Source organism: Pteronotus mesoamericanus, unplaced genomic scaffold, assembly GCF_021234165.1.
Source record: "Pteronotus mesoamericanus isolate MK-2021 breed Mesoamerican mustached bat unplaced genomic scaffold, CSHL_Meso_final scaffold_128, whole genome shotgun sequence".
Classification (NCBI taxonomy): domain Eukaryota; kingdom Metazoa; phylum Chordata; class Mammalia; order Chiroptera; family Mormoopidae; genus Pteronotus; species Pteronotus mesoamericanus.
In genome coordinates, this window is record NW_026555305.1 from 3,419,612 (window position 1) to 3,436,308 (window position 16,697).

The window sequence follows — 16,697 nt, forward strand, 5'->3', positions numbered from 1 at the left end:
CCATCGGTCCCCTGAGGGCCCTAAGATGCCTCTGATCCCCCTCAGCAGAGCACGGAGGAGGCCCGAGACGGAGCTGGGGCCAGCTGGCCCTTGGAGATGGCAGTCAGGCATGGGGGGCTGGAGCCCCTGTCTGCAAAAGCCATGAACTATTAAGAAAATTTAAAAGAAAAAGAAAACAGAAAGAAGAGAGAGTTTACTAACAACTAGCCAGACACATTGAAAAATGAGGAGACATGCAACCTGAGAACCCTGCCACCAGAGGGAGCCAGACGCAAGAAGACGCAAGAAGCAAGAAGACGCAAGAAGCAAGAAGACGCAAGGTGCACCCATGCAAGGTCCCAGAAGCCCCACCCCGCGCCGAACAGAAGCAGGACCAACAGAAAGAATCTCTCAACGGAGGGGCAACTCGTCAAGCTTCAAGGAGGTGACTGCGACATCAGATCCAAAAAGAGGACACACAACTCCAAAGAACACGAAGAATAAAAAACTAGGCCATCACCAAAGATCACAGTAACACGCCAATATTGAACCCAAAGACATGGAGAAGGGCAATTTACCCAAGAGAAACTCAATGGACTAAAAGACAAAAACCAAAAGACAATTCAATAAACTTCGGAAAGTGTTACATGCACCAAATAGCAAATTCAACAAAGAATCAGAAATCATAAAATAAAACCCATAAATTCTGGGGTTGAAAAATTCTATGAATGAAATAAACAATGGTATCGAGGGCATAAACAAATGAGGAGATCAAAATTAAAAATAAGAGACCAATATTCTTGTTGGACATAGATGTAAAACTCCTCAACAAAATATTATCAAGTCGAAATCAAGAGCGCACTAACAGTTTTATACACCATGATCCCATGGGATTTAACACAGGGTCCTGAAAACCGGCAAAAATACTTCAACACGTACCAATCAATAAAACTTTTCACCGCAATAATAAACTAAAAGATATAAAAACACATGGTTGTTTCAATAGATGCAGAAAGGGCGTTGGGGAAAATATACCATTCTTTCATAATAAACTTCTCATAATAAACGCTGTCAACAAATTGGGGATGGAATGAACACGCCTCCACAAAGTAAAGGTCACAGGTGGCCAGCCCAGAGTTAACATCATACTCAATAGTGGAAAGCTGAACGTTTGTCTTCTGAGATCAGCACCGAGGCAGGGGTGCCCACTCACCCTACCTATGCAACACTTACTAACCGTCCGAGGCAGAGGAGTCAGACAAGAAAAAGAAAGAAAGAAAGAGCATCCAAATGGCAAAGAAGGAAAGAAAGCTGTGTGCAGATGATCCAATCTTACATATGAAAACCCCTAAAAACCCCACCAAAACAACGGTCAGGGTGAATACACAAGTTTGGTAAAGCTGCGTCGTACAAAATGACCATAAAGAAATCAGCTGCACTTCTATATTCAAACCATAGCACATCAGAAAAAGAAATGTAAAAAATGACACTGTTGACAATAGAATGTGACCACAGGGGTGAAAGACCTGGACATTGAAAACGCTAAGACTTTGATCACAGAAATTGAAAAGACAAACGAATGGAAATATCCCCTAATCCAAGTTTGGAAGAATTCACTAAAATGCCTAGACTGCCCAATCTACAAATTCAATGCAATCCCTATCAAAACTTTAAAATGGCTTTTCCACAGAAATAGAAAGGCAATATAGGTTTCCGTCAACATGGAGGCCTAGGTAGACACATCGCGCCTCATTGCACAACCATAAGAAGGAATACAACCAACAGAGAAATGAAAAACACCCAGAACTACCAGAAAATCACCCTGGAAAACACCCACACCGCTATCAAGTCTGACAACCAAGGATTTAAAGAAGCTGCGTTCATCCAGATGGGAAGGAGGAGCAGAGGCAGGGAGTGGAAAAGGCTCGGTGCGGCCAGGCACGCGCAAGGGAGGGGACGTGAGGAAGGGCAGACGTGGCCAGGTGGAGGCTGCTGGTGGGCTGAGGAGCCCCACATTCTCCTGTGGCGGATAAAAATCAGGGCGACAGCAGACCCCTTGCGAGCAGCCAGCCCAGACCCAGGCCAGACCTCACAGCCCAGGATTCAATGCCCGGGAAAAGAAAGCTTCCTAACTTCTGGCTGTGAGCCCAGTGGGGGCTGGGGCAGTGGAAGAAATTGCGGTTTTCTCAGCAGAGCCCCGAGCGTACACAACCCCACCTACAGCGGAACCACCACCAGGACGGCAGATGGAAGTGTGCCAGTCACAGGCGGGAAGTGGACAGAGCGGCCTGAAACCAGGCAAGGGCCAGGCAAGCCCCAGAAGTCAGCCAGCAACGGCACCCTTCCCTTTTAGATGCCTCCCCCGCACACCCAGCCCCTGGGGCCCCACCCTGCAGAAGACCCAGGCTCCACCCCATACGACCTAACGGGTGGGCTGAAATGGAACTGAGGCGGCTCTACCTAGGACACAGGCACAAAGAGGCTGCCCAGATCAGGAGACCAACAAACACGGCCCAAATGAAGGTACAAAACAGAACCCAGAAAAGAACTAAGCAATGCGGAGAGAGCCAGCCCATCACACACACAGTTCAAAACCCGGGTGGTCAGGAGGCTCAAAGATCTCGCTGAATACGGCAGAAGCGTAAGGGAAGAAATGGAGGCACTACTAAGGGCAATAAAGAAAAACCCAAGGAAACTAACAGCGAAGGGAAGGAAGCTGGGATTCAGATCAATGATTTAACGCATAAGGAAGAAAGAAACATTCCACCAGAACAAAATGAAGAAACAAGAATTCAGAAAAAGTGAGGAGAGTTTCAGAAGACTCTGGGACCTCTCCAGAAGGGCCGGCATCCGAATCCTACGGACGCCAGATGGAAAACAGGAAGAGCAAGACACTGAAAACTTACTTGAAAGAATAATGCAAGAAAAATTTCCTAATGTGGCAAAGGAAATACATACAAATCCAGGGAGCACAGAGAGTCCCAAACTAGTTGGATCCAAAGAGGTCCACACCAAGGCGCATCATCATTAAAATGCCAAAGGTTAAAGATAAAGAGAGACTCTTAAAAGCAGCAAGAGAAAGACAGACTTGAGAGAGTTACCTACAAAGGAGTTCCCATGAGACTGTCCGCTGATTTCTCCAAAGAAACTTTGCTGGCAAGAAGGGACTGGCCAGAAGTATACAAAGTGATGGAAAGCAAGGACCTTCAAGCTAGATTCCTCTACCCAGCAAAGCTATCATTTAGGATGGAAGGGCAGACAGAGTGCTTCCCAGACGAGGGAAAGCTAAAGGAGTTCCTCATCACCTAGTGCTTATTATATGAAATGTTAAAGGGACTTATTTAGGAAAAAGAAAATCAAAGCTATGAACACTAAAATGACAACAAGCTCACAACTATCAGCAACTGAACCTAAAAAACTAAAACAAACCGAACACACATCTAAGCAGGAAGAGACTCATAGATGTTGAGGTCATTTGGAGGGTTATCAGCTGGGAGGGTGAAGGGAGAGAGTGGGAGAAGAGGTATAGAGACGGTGAAGCAAAGTTGCGCAGGTACAGAATAGACAGGGGGGTGGTAAGGAGAGCACAAGCATTGTGGAACCCAAAGAAAACAGATGCACAGCCCATGGGCATGAACTAAGGGGGGTCACAGAAGGGGAGGAGCAAACGGGGAGAGGTGCAAACGGGGAAAATGGGGAAAACAGTAGTAGCATAATCAATAAAAACAACCTTTTAGAAAAGGCAAAAATAAAATACATACAAAACCACAAGAGACTCCCAATACCCAGAGCAGTCTCAAAAACGAAGACGAAAGCTGGAGGCACCACACTGCCTGATATCAAAGTATACTATAGAGCTATAACAATTAAAACCATATGACAATTGCAAAAAGAGAGACAAGGCCCAAAGGAACAGAATCAAAATCACAGAAATAAACCCACATATTAACTAATGTACACCAGAGTAAACTCATGCTACAAAAGCCAACAAAACTCTTGCGGCACCAGAAATTAAAGGGAACTTCCTCAGTTTAATAAAGAGACAAGTACACATCACATCAAAGGGAGGAAACGGAATGTAGGTGGGAAACACCGGGAAGGGGGCTGGAGACAAAGACCTGAAGCGCGAAAAAGGAGCCTTGTGTACGGAAGGCACTAGGTCTTGAAAGGTACTTGTTTTCCCACAGGAAGCCTCCTCCCTGTGAGCTGTGATGAAGTAGGGTGGGAAGATCCACAGGCTAACCCAGGCAGTGCACTTCCTACAAAGTGGCTGTTGACGTGTTAGAGCACAGGCGTTGCCTTGGCGATGTGGCTGCCTCAAGACGTGATCAGCAGCTGCCCGACCAGCTGCCCTGAGTCCAACCAAAGGAGGAGACCTTGCCTGAGGGAGACGCTGGATCTCAGACGAGAAGACACCCTGTGCATCACCCCCTGACACACAACTGACCGGGTTAAACACCCACAGCAGCTTCTGATCCCATGTTGCTCCAACTGCCTAGATGATCGTAGGTCACCAATATGGACATTGGGGTTCTCTCACAAAATGGGGTTCAGCTCCATTAGGTAGCAGTATTCAGGTCACACAGGTTTTGGCGGCAGGCTGAACAATACTCAGGATGCCTCGTGTCCTCTTGGACCCCACTGAGGAGGACTCGGGGGAAGGCAGCTGAGTACAGGGGGTGCCAGATGTTGAGGTCAGGCTCTTCTTGATTCCATTCCCGATGGAAACTCACCAGGTGGCTGACTTTGAAAAACACACACCGTGTTGATTAAGACTTGTTTTTGTTGACAAATGGTGTTGGAAAATGAATGCACAAGAAATGCAGGAGAATGATGTTGAATATGTACCACACACCCCACACCAAAATGTCCTCAAAATGGATTAGTGTAACAACTAGTATTATAAAACTTAAGATCAAGTGGAAAATCTTCATGAGTGTGGGCTTACTTATATTTTCTTAGAAATGACACTAAAAGCACAATAAATAAAAATAAGTGTGTTAGATTTTGTCAAAATAATAATGTATGTGAATCAAAGAACACTATCAAGAGAGTGAAAAAAATGACATACAAAACTGGAGAAAATATTTGCAAATTATACATGATAATGACCTGGTCCAGAATATGTAAATACAGATAACTCAACCGCGCGCACACACACAAAAGTCCAATTCAAAAAAAAATAGTCAAAGGGCTTGAGTATGCGTTTCCTCAAAAAGATATTCTGCAAAGATAATTTCTGCAAATGGAAAAATGAGCTCAGGAAAACATGCTCCCCATCACAAGACAACGGCAATGATCAGTGTCAGCAAGATGGTGGCGAGATAAGAAGTCCCGGCTCCGCTCACCCACGGGAGCCCCAATTTGACCACCACCCACAGACAAAACTACATTCACACTCTGGGGTGAAGGTGTGAGGTCCCAGCACCCTCTGGAGCACAAACCCAAGAACCATCACCTTGAAAAAAGCGAGAAGAACAGCTTCACTTTACCCACATCAGCCCTCCCACCCACTGCCCCAGCTCCACACAGGGACACGCCCTCCACCTGCCATTTCTCCTGGGGGTGCGGGAACGGGGGGCTCTGCCCCCACGGCCTTTCCATCACTGCCTGAAGGGCCAGCCTCCGTCTGGCTGGCAGGTTTGCAGGCTGGATCCTCCGGGGGCAGCTGAGAAGAGAGAAATGGGGAGGGTTCTCAGCAACTGGCATGTGGATCTCTACAAACGGCCACCCACAGACCCTGCAGCTGGCCACAGACCATGCAGTTCCTCAAACACTGAAAATAGAACTTCCATTTTTAAATTATGTTTTATTGTTTCAGCTATTACATTTGTCCCAATTCTCCCCCCTTGCCCCCTCCACCCAGCGCCCCCCAACTCCCTCAGGCAGTCCCCACAGCGTTCTCCATGTCCATGGGTTACGCACCTGTGTTCTTTGGCAACTGTTCCCTATGCTGTACCTGACGTCCCCGTGACTGTTCTGTAGCTGCCGATGTGCACGTCGAGCTTTCATAGGACCCGGCACTTTCGCTCTGAGCACCTGTTCGGAGGAAATGAAACCAGGGCCTCAAAGAGACACCTGCACTACGAGGTTCACTGCGGGGTCATTCACGACAGCGAAGACTTGGTCCCCCAGTGGATGGTGGGTAAAGGAGATGTGGGGTCTAGACACGCAACAGAATACTGTTCAGACATAAAAGAGCAGGAAATGCAGCCTTTTCAGACAATATGGGTGAGCCGAGAAGACGTCGTGCTGAGGGACACGGCCCCGGACACTGTGAGGTAAATCCTGCATGATTTCACTTCTATGTAGAGTAAATTTTTAGAGACCTGACGTCCGAGTAAAGTGGGGGAGACTAGTGATTACCAGAGGCTGGGAATTGGGAAAAGAAGAACATATTGATCAATACATGTAAACGTTCCGTTGCACGATAAATAAGTTATGGAGACCTAATGTACAGAGTGTTGATCATAGTGAAAAAGTCAGGAATTATACACTGGAAATTTGCTAAGAGTAGATCTCAGGTGTTCTCACTACAGTCACAGAAAACAATGGAAACTGTGAGATGATGGGTATGTTAACTCATTTGACTATGGTGATCTTTCCAAAGGGTACATATATACAAAAACTCCAAGATGTACACCTGATATAGACACAATTCCTACGTGTCATGAGTCCTCAAAAAGCTGGGAGAAAGTAACCAAGTTTCTGGTTAAATGCCTTTTTTTAACAGAAGTAAATCCTCTACAGCAACCATGAGCCCTAGAAAATATTAGCTGGACACACATGAGATATTCCTTTGCAAAGCGTTTTATGACATCAGTATTTATTTATTAGCTTGGGCAGGGAATAGGGCATGTTCCAAACTGAATAGTAACTATAATGTAAGAAGGGCAGTGAGACAACATAACACACTCACACAGTTGCAAGTCTAGGCAAACTGAGCGTAATGCTTTAGACAGGAGGGTGTTCCGCGATGTGGCTCGAGTCATGCCCTCGGCACCTGCTGTCCTCATGGTGAGAACATGTTGTTCATCTTCCTGAGTGATGGGCACCTGTGGACCGTACGAACTGGGGTGTGGAGAACCTGCTGACCACATACTGTGACTTTGTCAGCTTTGCTCAGCTCCTATCTCCTGCCCAACAGCAGCAGCAGCATGTTCCCCAAAGTCCTCAGCCTCCTGGGCCTTGGTGAGTCCTGGAAAGGAAGGGGGGGGGGCCATGGAGGAAATCTGGGCTTCCTCCTGGCACAGGGGCCAGGTTCCATGGAGGGGTGCATGGGCGCATGGGATCCACTGGGGACCTGGGACCTCTCTTGTGGCTTCCTTCCAGGATTCTGCCTGGGCCAGAAGATCGGGACACACGCAGGTGAGTCCCCTCCATCTCCTCAGTACAGTGTGGAGCAAACTCTCTGGGTGCCAGCCAGGGTTGTTGAGGGAAGAGAGGAGTTGGGGCCGCTGTGGATGACTTGGAGGGCCAGTGGTGAGACTTCTGGAAACACAAGGAGAGCAGCAAGCCCTGGGCGACCCTAGGGTCTTGCTTCTGCCTTTAGAATCTTCCTAATCGCTCCCCCAGGCTACAAAGCCCAGGTCTGCATCCACATGAAGCTGCCGTGAATCTCCAAGGCTGTGCTCTAGGGCAAGTGGCTATCATCTCCATAATCGGGGAACAAGACGCTTGACCCCACGCAGCTGTCCTAGGACCAGGTGCCCCCGCCTCCTCTGGCCTGCCCTTGACCATAGCGTCTACAGGGCTTCCTGCCAGACCCGCCTCAGGGGAAGGGGCTGGCCCACCAGCAGGGCCATCTGGCCCTTACGGCACCTCTGATGGAGGAGGACTTACCGAAATGTCCGGGTTCTGCTTCACCTTATTTCCGCCAAGCAGACCTTGCTCCTTTCTCCCATGTGTATTTCTTTTATTAGAATTGCGTTTTAAGTTAACCTTGCACAGGCATTTTATCACCACTCTAAGAATACGCCTTGTTGGGGGAACACCCGCAGGTCTGTGTGGGGTTAGGCTGTGTCTCTGGTCCCACACCAGGTGGCCCTGAGCATTCAGAGACTCAGCTTGCAGGGACACCTTGGGGGAATGAAAAGGAGGAAGAGCCCCATGGGGGGATAAGAAGAGGGGCAGCTCCCCAGTCCGAGCCCTCAGGCAGTGACCCCTCTCTCCCAGGCGGACATGACAAGCCCTCCCTGTCAGCCTGGCCGAGCCCTGTGGTTCCGCTGCGAGGGAACGTGACCCTTCGGTGTCATTCCTTCTCTCCGTTTACCTCATTCAAACTAACCAAAAGAAATGGGACCCCCATTCCTGAGCTCCAGACACGTAACATCAAATCCGTCACCCTGAGCCCAGTGACCAGAGCCCATGCAGGATCTTACAGTTGTTCCAAAGACCACAGGAACACATTGGGGTGGTCAGCACCCAGCGACGCCCTGGACATCATCGTCACAGGTAGGCGGCGTCCAGCCCAGCCCACGGGCACCCTGCGCAGTCCGAGTCAGATGCCCGTGGGGCCAAGAGTTACCGCTGCATCCCCAGTCAGGAACCTCAGAGGGAGAACCCGCTCTGAGCACGCAGGGACAGGGCGTGGGGATGGGAGCCCCGGGGGAAGGGGGAGGAGCCAACAAGCAGGAGAGTCAACCCAGGGATTAGCCTGAGCAGGGTGCTGCTTACCTGGGGAGGCAGGGCGGACCCAGGAGGGGCCATGTCACCTCGCCCCAGCTCCAGAGAGCCCCCAGGGAGGTTAACCCTGTCTTGGAGGAGTCAGAGCCTCGGTTAGCCAACGTCACCTCAGGAGTGGTCTTCAGAGGCGCAGGTGAAGGCAGGGATCGGGGAATACCCGCGTCATCTCCACGTTCTTCCCCAGTCCCCTGCCTGTCGTCTCCTCTGCTCGAGGAGACGTGGGCAAGGAGTCAGGAGACGCACCTCCACGGTCACCCCCCCACACACACACACAGATCAGGGACAGGAGAGAGTGGGATTGGATGGGACGGCCACGCAGCTCAGACTAGCCCGGAGAGGCCGGGGCTCTTAGTCAGGACAGACAGAAAAGCAGGTCGAGGTGAGGCCATGAGATCCAGACTGTGAACGTCATGAGCCAGAGGACGGACAAGGATGCCCAGGGGAACTGCAGCACAAAGGCTTAGGAAGGAAACGGGACATCTCCAGGCTGCGGGAGGAAGAAATCCACTCCTGGAATACCAGGGGAAGGCGTGAAGCAGGCGACACAGGGGAACGTACTCTGTTTCTTCCCAGGGGTCTTCAGAAAACCCTCCCTCTCAGCCCAGCCAGGCTCCCTTGTGCACATGGGACAGGCTGTGACCCTGTGCTGTCACTCAGAACTCACGTTCGACAAGTTTATCCTGCACCGGGAGGGGGACGCGTGGCTCCCCCAGCAGCTTGTAGAGAAGCTCCATGACAGGACCAGACAAGCTCACTTTTCCGTGGGTCCCATGACATCTTCACGTGCAGGGGCCTACAGGTGCTACGGCTCTTTTGGTCACTTCCCCTATGAGTGGTCAGCCCCCAGTGACCCCCTGAAGGTCGTGATCATAGGTGAGTGTGGACACGCCGGCCCTTATTCTCTCTGTGTTCTGGAAGCTTCAAGGGGTTGAGTACATGGTGTTGAGTACAACGTCGCTATGGTGTTGACATGGTGTTGAGTACAACGTTAGTACAGGGAGAGGAAGTCCAACATGCAGAGAGTAAAACAATCAGGAGAGGAGGCTTGTGCGGGGGCGGGGGGGGCGGGGCGCGGGGGAGCGGGGAGGATTGTCAAGGGAAAAGAAGAAAAAATGGAGAACGTGTTGTAAGCCAAAAAGAAAACCAAGACACATTGTGGAAGAAAAGGGGCCACATATCACACCTGGCAAGCTCAGGGGAGGCCTGTGCAGTGCCTTACAAACCTGGGGACCTAAAGTACCCACATAGGTGGTCTGATGCAAAACACTTTCTAACTAGAAGCAGGCCATGGCGGGGAGTCATGCCCCGGGCTGGTATTTTTCCCTAACAAAGGTCAGTCTTTATATCTTAACTGAGCCTGTCTGTTGTCTTTCTGCATCGGTGATAACATACCTTTGGAATGGTGGGTTTCCTTTCTCCAGACCCCTCAGAACACAGGCACTGCACCAGGGAAGACCACGAGTCCCCTCCTTGTTATTGTTATCATGTTACATGTTGACTATTAACGACCTGTACACTCCCGTGTAAAAGATGCGTCTACCATCTTACTTTTCGTCTAATCCCAGAGGTCACCACTTTGCTTCCTCCCGCCTCCTTAAGCTATCACCAGTGGATTTCATTTAGGCCTACTCTTCTTTTTTTTTCCCTGCTGGCATACTATGTTTTATAATTTCTTTTTTTTAATTTTCATTTTCATTTTAATTTTTACATCATGTTTATCCTATTACACTTGTCTCCGTTTTCCCCCTTTGCCCTCCTCCACCCGTCCCACCCCCACCCCCTGCTCCCACAGTCAGTTCCCACTCTGTTGTCCATGTCCCTGGGCCATTCATACATGTTCTTTGTCTAGTCCCTTCCCCTCTTTTCCACCATTGTCTTCTTTCCCCATCCCCTCTGGTCACTTTCAGTCTGCTCCATATTTCCCTGCCTGTGGCTTATTTCATTCGTTAGTTTATTTTGTTGAAGAGATTGCACTTATAGGTGAGATCATATGGTATGTGTCTTTCACTGACCGGCTTATTTCACTTAGCATAATATTCTCCAGTTCCATCCATGTTGTCGCAAAGGTAGGAGTTCCTTCTTTCTTTCTTCTTTTTTTCTTAAATGCAGATTTTATTTATTTTTTTAAAATGTCAAAATCCATTATAAAATACTAAAATTGTAAGTTCATTATAAAGTCTCAGCAATAAAAACAACATGACACCAGCACATAAATAATCAAGTAGATTGACTCTTTTCATTGTACTTTATAAAATAAGGTGCAAAATTTCCATTCTTTGGAGCATTTTCTCAAGTTATTTGGATTTTGTTCCTGACGAGTGTCATCAGTTTGTCTCAAGTAGACTCACAGATTTCCCTACAGGTTCGGGCGTTTCTTACGGGGGCAACATTGGCAGAGAGACAGACAGAGGATGAGAAAGTTGGACCAAAAGACACATGGACGGGGGATGAGGGCTGTTTCTCCAGCTCAGAAACAGAGAGACACCTGGGAGTTAGCTTCCCGCTTTGACACCACAACCCCCCTCCTCTGCGGCGGCGAGAACACAGCGACGCACCAGACACCCCTCAGGCAGCTCCGCGAAAGGTCCCGATGAGAGACTAGGACCCAGAGGAGTCGCCCAGTACCGTGGCGTAACAGGTCCTTTGGCACAAACAGGGAGGAGCGGTCACTCCCGACACCTGGGTGCAGGGCCGCGCGACCAGTCCCTGCAGAACGAGGGGCTCACGCAGTGGGAACGAGGGGAGGCCCTGGCACTTTTCACGCCATGACCTCTCCGTTTCCGAGGAGGAAGCCTAAGCTCAGTCCATGCTTGGGAGACTCCCTGGAGGGTGCTGCCGGTTCCATCATTCGAGACAATCCCAGGTCTCTCGGCTTTGAGGGACATTAAGGACGGGGGTGCCTGCAGAAAACAGGACAGGGCCAGCGAAAAGCAGAGGCCAACACACATGTATGCACACGCACGTGCGCGCGCACACGCATGCACAGAGGAGTGGGCATTGCAGACGTCAAGGGGAGACTGAGGGACACTAGAGGGCACACAGAGCGGGCACTGCAGGCCCGGAAGAGAGAATTCTTCATTCTTGCCCAAGGACAGGGTACGTTGTGGGCTGAGAGCAAGGTCTCTGTTTCTCCTAGGAATACAGAAGAAACCAAGTCTCTCAGCTCAGCCAGGCCCCACGGTGACGTCAGGGCACAACGTGACCTTGTCCTGCCACTCCGACAGTCGAAGCGACCTGTACCATCTCTGCAGGGCGCACGAGGCCCACGGGTGCTGGCCGGCCGGAGGGCAGAGTCACCATGGCCTGTTCCAGGCAGACTTCCCGCTGGGCCCGGCGACCTCAGCCCACGGAGGGACCTACAGATGCTACAGCTCTTTCGGTCACTCTCCCTATGCGTGGTCAGACCCGAGCGACCCGCTGCACCTTGTTGTCACAGGTGAGGAACCTCGTACCTGTTCCAGGCTTATGAGACGCTGAATCACGCAGCTCCATCCGAAGGTCACGCTGCTGGTGACAGGCATCCCAGGGACTCTGGGGGGAAGGAAGCAGTGAGAACACAGGGAGGAAAAGAGAGGGAGGGAGGCAGAGCCCTTGAAACCTCCCTTCGCCTGCTGTATGGATGTCCGCAGGGGGGTCGTATGCATCCAGGCAGGTGAAGGAGGGGGACAGGGCGGGTCCGGGACGGGGAGGGGCTGGGTGCAATTTGGGGAGTACAGAGGTTGCCCAGCCTCTCACCCTTATTTGTTTCCCAGAAGCACCTTCTGACACACATGTGATTTCCCCACTGAGGGGCATCGAAATATATCACCAAGGGGACATGTTTCCTGACCACAGCTGTCTTTTGTCACCAGGCTTATCCTACTTTGCCCCTCTCCACTGTCCCATCTCAGGGGGTCTTTGCTCAAGGCACTCAGGTGGAAGCCCAGAAGGCCCCACAGGACAGGACAGAGTAGGGGGTGAGCTGGGAGCCACCCCTTCAGGAAAAACTGGTCCTACTTCAGCGGCGTAAAGGGGACACCTGGCGACACCTCTCTGTTCCTTTCCCTAGAATCTTCTACAAGTGCTTTCCTGTCAGCTAGAGAGCCAAGCACCACGAAAGGTGAGCAAGGGGGTCTCTTAAATTTGGTGCATGGCGCCTGGAAGGCAAAGGCTCCTGCATATGCGTGGCTCTGCCCGGCCCCTGCTCTGTGACCTTGGCCTAGTGAACGTCCCTTGCTGACATACACGTCCTTTGTCAGCACTGCTGACTGTGCTCAGCATGGGAAGCAGAGAAGGCGTTGGGCTGGTCGTGCTTCTCAACTGGGACCAGGGGGTAACAGTGACTCCAATCCCATGCTCAGGAGAGACTTCTATCCTCCCTCCATAAAGTCATGTGCCGATGGGCATGAGCAGGGGCGGAAAAGACTTCAGGGACGGCCCTCAGTACTCACTGTCCCTCGGTTAGAAATCTGTGAGCTCAATATCCCACAGCTAACGTGTGTTCGTGCCGATCATACTTTGGGTGTGTGGGGGAGGCCGGAAATAGTATGATGAATAAATGCATGACAGTTTTTTGATTCAGTCATTTATGTACATTGAGCTAGGTCATGCAATAGACAAAGCAGACGTGGGCAGCTTAGAATGAGTAGCAGGGAAGACCCTTCTGAGGGCGACATTTCAGATGCCGTCAAATGACAGTGAACGATGGGCAGAAGGCTATTCCTGACCGAAGGAATGGTAAATGTCATGAAGCCAACACAGTAATGAGGCTGGAGTGTTCAAACCACCAGTGTCCTGGACATGTGACGAGTGAGGTGGAGAGGAACAGGGTGACAAGGGGCAGCTTTGGGAAAAGGTCGATAAGCAAGAAAAGAGCTTGGGTTTTTTTTCTGCCTGAAACTGGGAGACATTCGACGGTGTCTATCAGAAAAGTGGCATGGTGTGCATGACACGTTAGAAGGAGCAAATTGCAGGTGTGAACAGAATTTAGTCGGGGGCACAGGAGTTGAAGCCATAAGGGTGGCGGGAGACTAGGCCAGTCCTGGTGGAGAAAACTCCTGTCAGCGTAGCCATGAAGGTGCGGGGGAAGGACTTGAGAAGGGCATTCCAGATGGACTCAGAGGTAGACTCATCAGGAAGGACCTTGCAGACCACAGGTCTCGTATTTCTCAGCTGGGGGACCTTGGTCGTATTTCTTTTTCTCTGCAGCCTTTGCAGCACTGGGCAGAAACTCGTGCCTGGGCTGTCAGAGAAAGGAACACCCAGGCGGGCAGGGAGCCTGGCGTCCTCCAGAGACAAATGGGTGGAGTCACCGTCCGGGGCTCTACTGATAGCTGTTCTAGTCTTAGTGAGTAAATTCTCTCAGCTGGATCGTAAAACTCATAATGCTCCCTCCACGGCTTCACTGAGGAGAAGAGGAGCTCAAAAATGTGATAGTCCCCTGACCGCAGAAGGGCCCAGGCACAGAGATGTGGCTCCATATATGATTTATCCCTTTTTGGACTCACTTCTCCATCTTGTGATTACCTCCACGGACCCCACTCTTAATCATTTTGGGGACAGTGATCAAGATTCCTCAGAGCAAGTTCCACATGAGGACCCTGGAATAAAGGCATGACCTTCTTCCTCCTCAGGTCTCAGGATGGGCAGCTGGGGTGGGGAGAGGAGGAGCCCGGGGGAAGGGGAGTCACCTGTGGTTGATGCAGGGAGATCCTTTTCATGCAAAAGAATAATGTCCCATCTAGGGGGCAGCAACCAAAAGCACTTCAGAGCCTGGTAGACCTGGATCAGACCTCTGCTTGTCTGTCCTGTCTCTTTGCTTTGGACCTCTGTTACCACTTCTTCTGAATTTTATATACATATTGGAACATAAAGAGATTGATCGTGTTTAGGGAGGTTGGGACAGTTTGACTCAAGGTATGTCATGAATCCAGGGTGTATTAGCATGAATAGGAAACCAGTAAATGGAGGCTTTCTCGTTTGCTTGTTGACAGAGGCACATCTTCCTCAAGAAAACTCCAGCAAGCTGTACACTCTCATTGGATTTTCCACAGCCTTCCTCTCCATTGCTGTTTTCCTCGCTGCTCTTGTGTGTTACTGGTGTTCTATCAAAAATCGTAAGTCTGAAGGAGGAGAGTCTAGTGTCACCTGAGTGGATGTGGGCGGTGTGGTTGGAGCACAGAGATGCATGTTCACTTCCTGTGGGTTGAACTGTGGTTTTGTTGTTGAGATTTTTTGATGGAGGATTTTCCAGAGGGACCCAGGGGCCCCCATTCTTTTCTTCAACTCAACAGCCGCCACCACCCTTCCCCAACCTCCTCCTCAGCAATGGGGATTCCACTCTCTTGAGGATGGTCTACAAGAGAGTGTGTAGGGTGCAGTGATGGGTTAGGACAGGACCCAGGGACAGTCAAGGTATGCCCGGTTGTGTTGACGGGACAATTCTGGAATTAGTGGGGTAGACAGGCTGAGCAACATTGGGTACACCTCTCCCTCTTTTTGGCCGTTATGTCCTGATCTCAGTGTGACAATCAGGAATCGCCCTCCCACGAGTCTTGACTCACTCTTCCACTCACAGGTGCTGCCTTTAGGGAACCAGAGCCCAAGAAAGGCCAGACGATGAATGGCGAGGTGAGTTCTCCCTGCCCAAACACCGACCACATCTTCAGCTCCTCCAAACGACCCATGATCCTGCCTCCAAGCATCAAGCCTCAGCCCATGGTTCTTACCTTTCTTCCCCCAGGACCCTGCAGCAGAAGACACGCACAATGTGATATATGCCCTGCTGACTCCCCAACAGAGAGGATTCACGCCCTCTTCCCGGAGTCCTAAGAATGTCTCCACTGAGCCCAGCATCTACATGGAACTCAAAGTAAACCAAGCCCATGCTGAGGCCGAGCCTGGACCTGGGCTCTGAGCACACAGAGTGTTGCCAAGCAAGGACCTGGGTCTCTTTCTGGGAGGAGACCCTCCAGCAATGCTCTTTCTCCCTCTCAAACCCAGCCTGACATCTCCAGGTGACAGCAGGGGCGCCTCAGACTTGAAGGAGCATCTTCAGAATCCCACGACCTCTTCGTAAGAGCTCAGCTGTTGTAGGGCTGTTGTAAGTACCCAGCCACCTCCAGAGATGTTGTGTACTCACCCATACATGCTATAAGTCTGATCACTACCGCCCTACATTTTTCTGAAATTCTGCCAAACCAAACTCTAGAAAGGCTCATGTATGGACTCTGCCAGTAATTTCTTCTAACTCTTCAATAAAATTCTGCAGAGATGAAGTATATTTCACGTCGGTGGTGTCCAGGATGGCAGACATTAGAAATCTATGGCTACTTCAATTGAAATTAGTGAAACTTAATCTGCTCTAGATTAAATTATTTTTAACATATTTTTTTTATTTTTTTAAGATTTTACTTGTTAATTTTTAGACAGGGGAAGGGAGGGAGAACGAGAGGAAGAGAAACATCAATGTCTGGTTGCCGCTCATGTGCCCCCTAGTGGGGACCTGACCCATAGCCTAGGCATGTGCCCTGACTGGTAATCGAACACATGACCCTTTTTTTCGCAAGCTGGCACTCAACCCACTGAGCTACAACAGCCAGGACTTTATTTTATTTTCTGTATTTTTATATTTATTTCTTTGTTTAAGTGTAGTTGGTATACACTCATATTAGTTATATCAGATTCAGATGTACTGCATAGTGATAGGATATTTTTATACTGTACAGTGTGATCACCCCACTAATTCTTGCAATATCTGTCACTGAGTAAACTCATGTCAATACTATTGACTATGTTCCTATTGCACATTTCACCCATCCTCCATCCTTGCCTTCTGGTAACCATCCATCTCTCCTCCTTTTCTATGAGTTTCTGGTTTTGTTTTGTTTCATTTGTTTTATTGTTAGCTTCCACCAATAAGTGAAATCATATGGCGTATATCTTTCTCTGTCTGACTCATTTCACTTAACATAATATCCTCTCGGTCCATCCATGTTGTCCCAAAAGGTAAGATTTCATTCTTTTTCATGGCTGAGTAATACTCCATCGTATAT

The 16,697-nt window shown here is 49.8% G+C and overlaps 1 protein-coding gene across 1 annotated transcript; it reads left to right on the forward strand.

Annotated features, from left to right (window-relative positions):
• The first annotated feature begins 7,136 nt into the window (after window positions 1-7,136).
• Window positions 7,137-15,559, forward strand: LOC129082485 (putative killer cell immunoglobulin-like receptor like protein KIR3DP1). Its single transcript, XM_054588178.1, has 9 exons — window positions 7,137-7,170; window positions 7,312-7,347; window positions 8,155-8,433; window positions 9,238-9,537; window positions 11,801-12,100; window positions 12,713-12,763; window positions 14,637-14,759; window positions 15,221-15,273; window positions 15,386-15,559. The coding sequence occupies exons 1-9, from the start codon at window positions 7,137-7,139 to the stop codon at window positions 15,557-15,559; spliced, it is 1,350 nt and encodes a 449-aa protein (XP_054444153.1).
• Window positions 15,560-16,697: the final 1,138 nt, after the last annotated feature.

Excerpts from the sequence above, each read along its gene's own strand:
- LOC129082485 (XM_054588178.1), top strand. The coding sequence starts at position 7,137 with ATGTTCCCCAAAGTCCTCAGCCTCCTGGGCCTTG. Across the intron at positions 9,538-11,800 it reads CCTGAAGGTCGTGATCATAG|GAATACAGAAGAAACCAAGT; the intron begins GTGAGTGTGGAC and ends TGTTTCTCCTAG. Across the intron at positions 12,101-12,712 it reads GCTGCACCTTGTTGTCACAG|AATCTTCTACAAGTGCTTTC; the intron begins GTGAGGAACCTC and ends TCCTTTCCCTAG.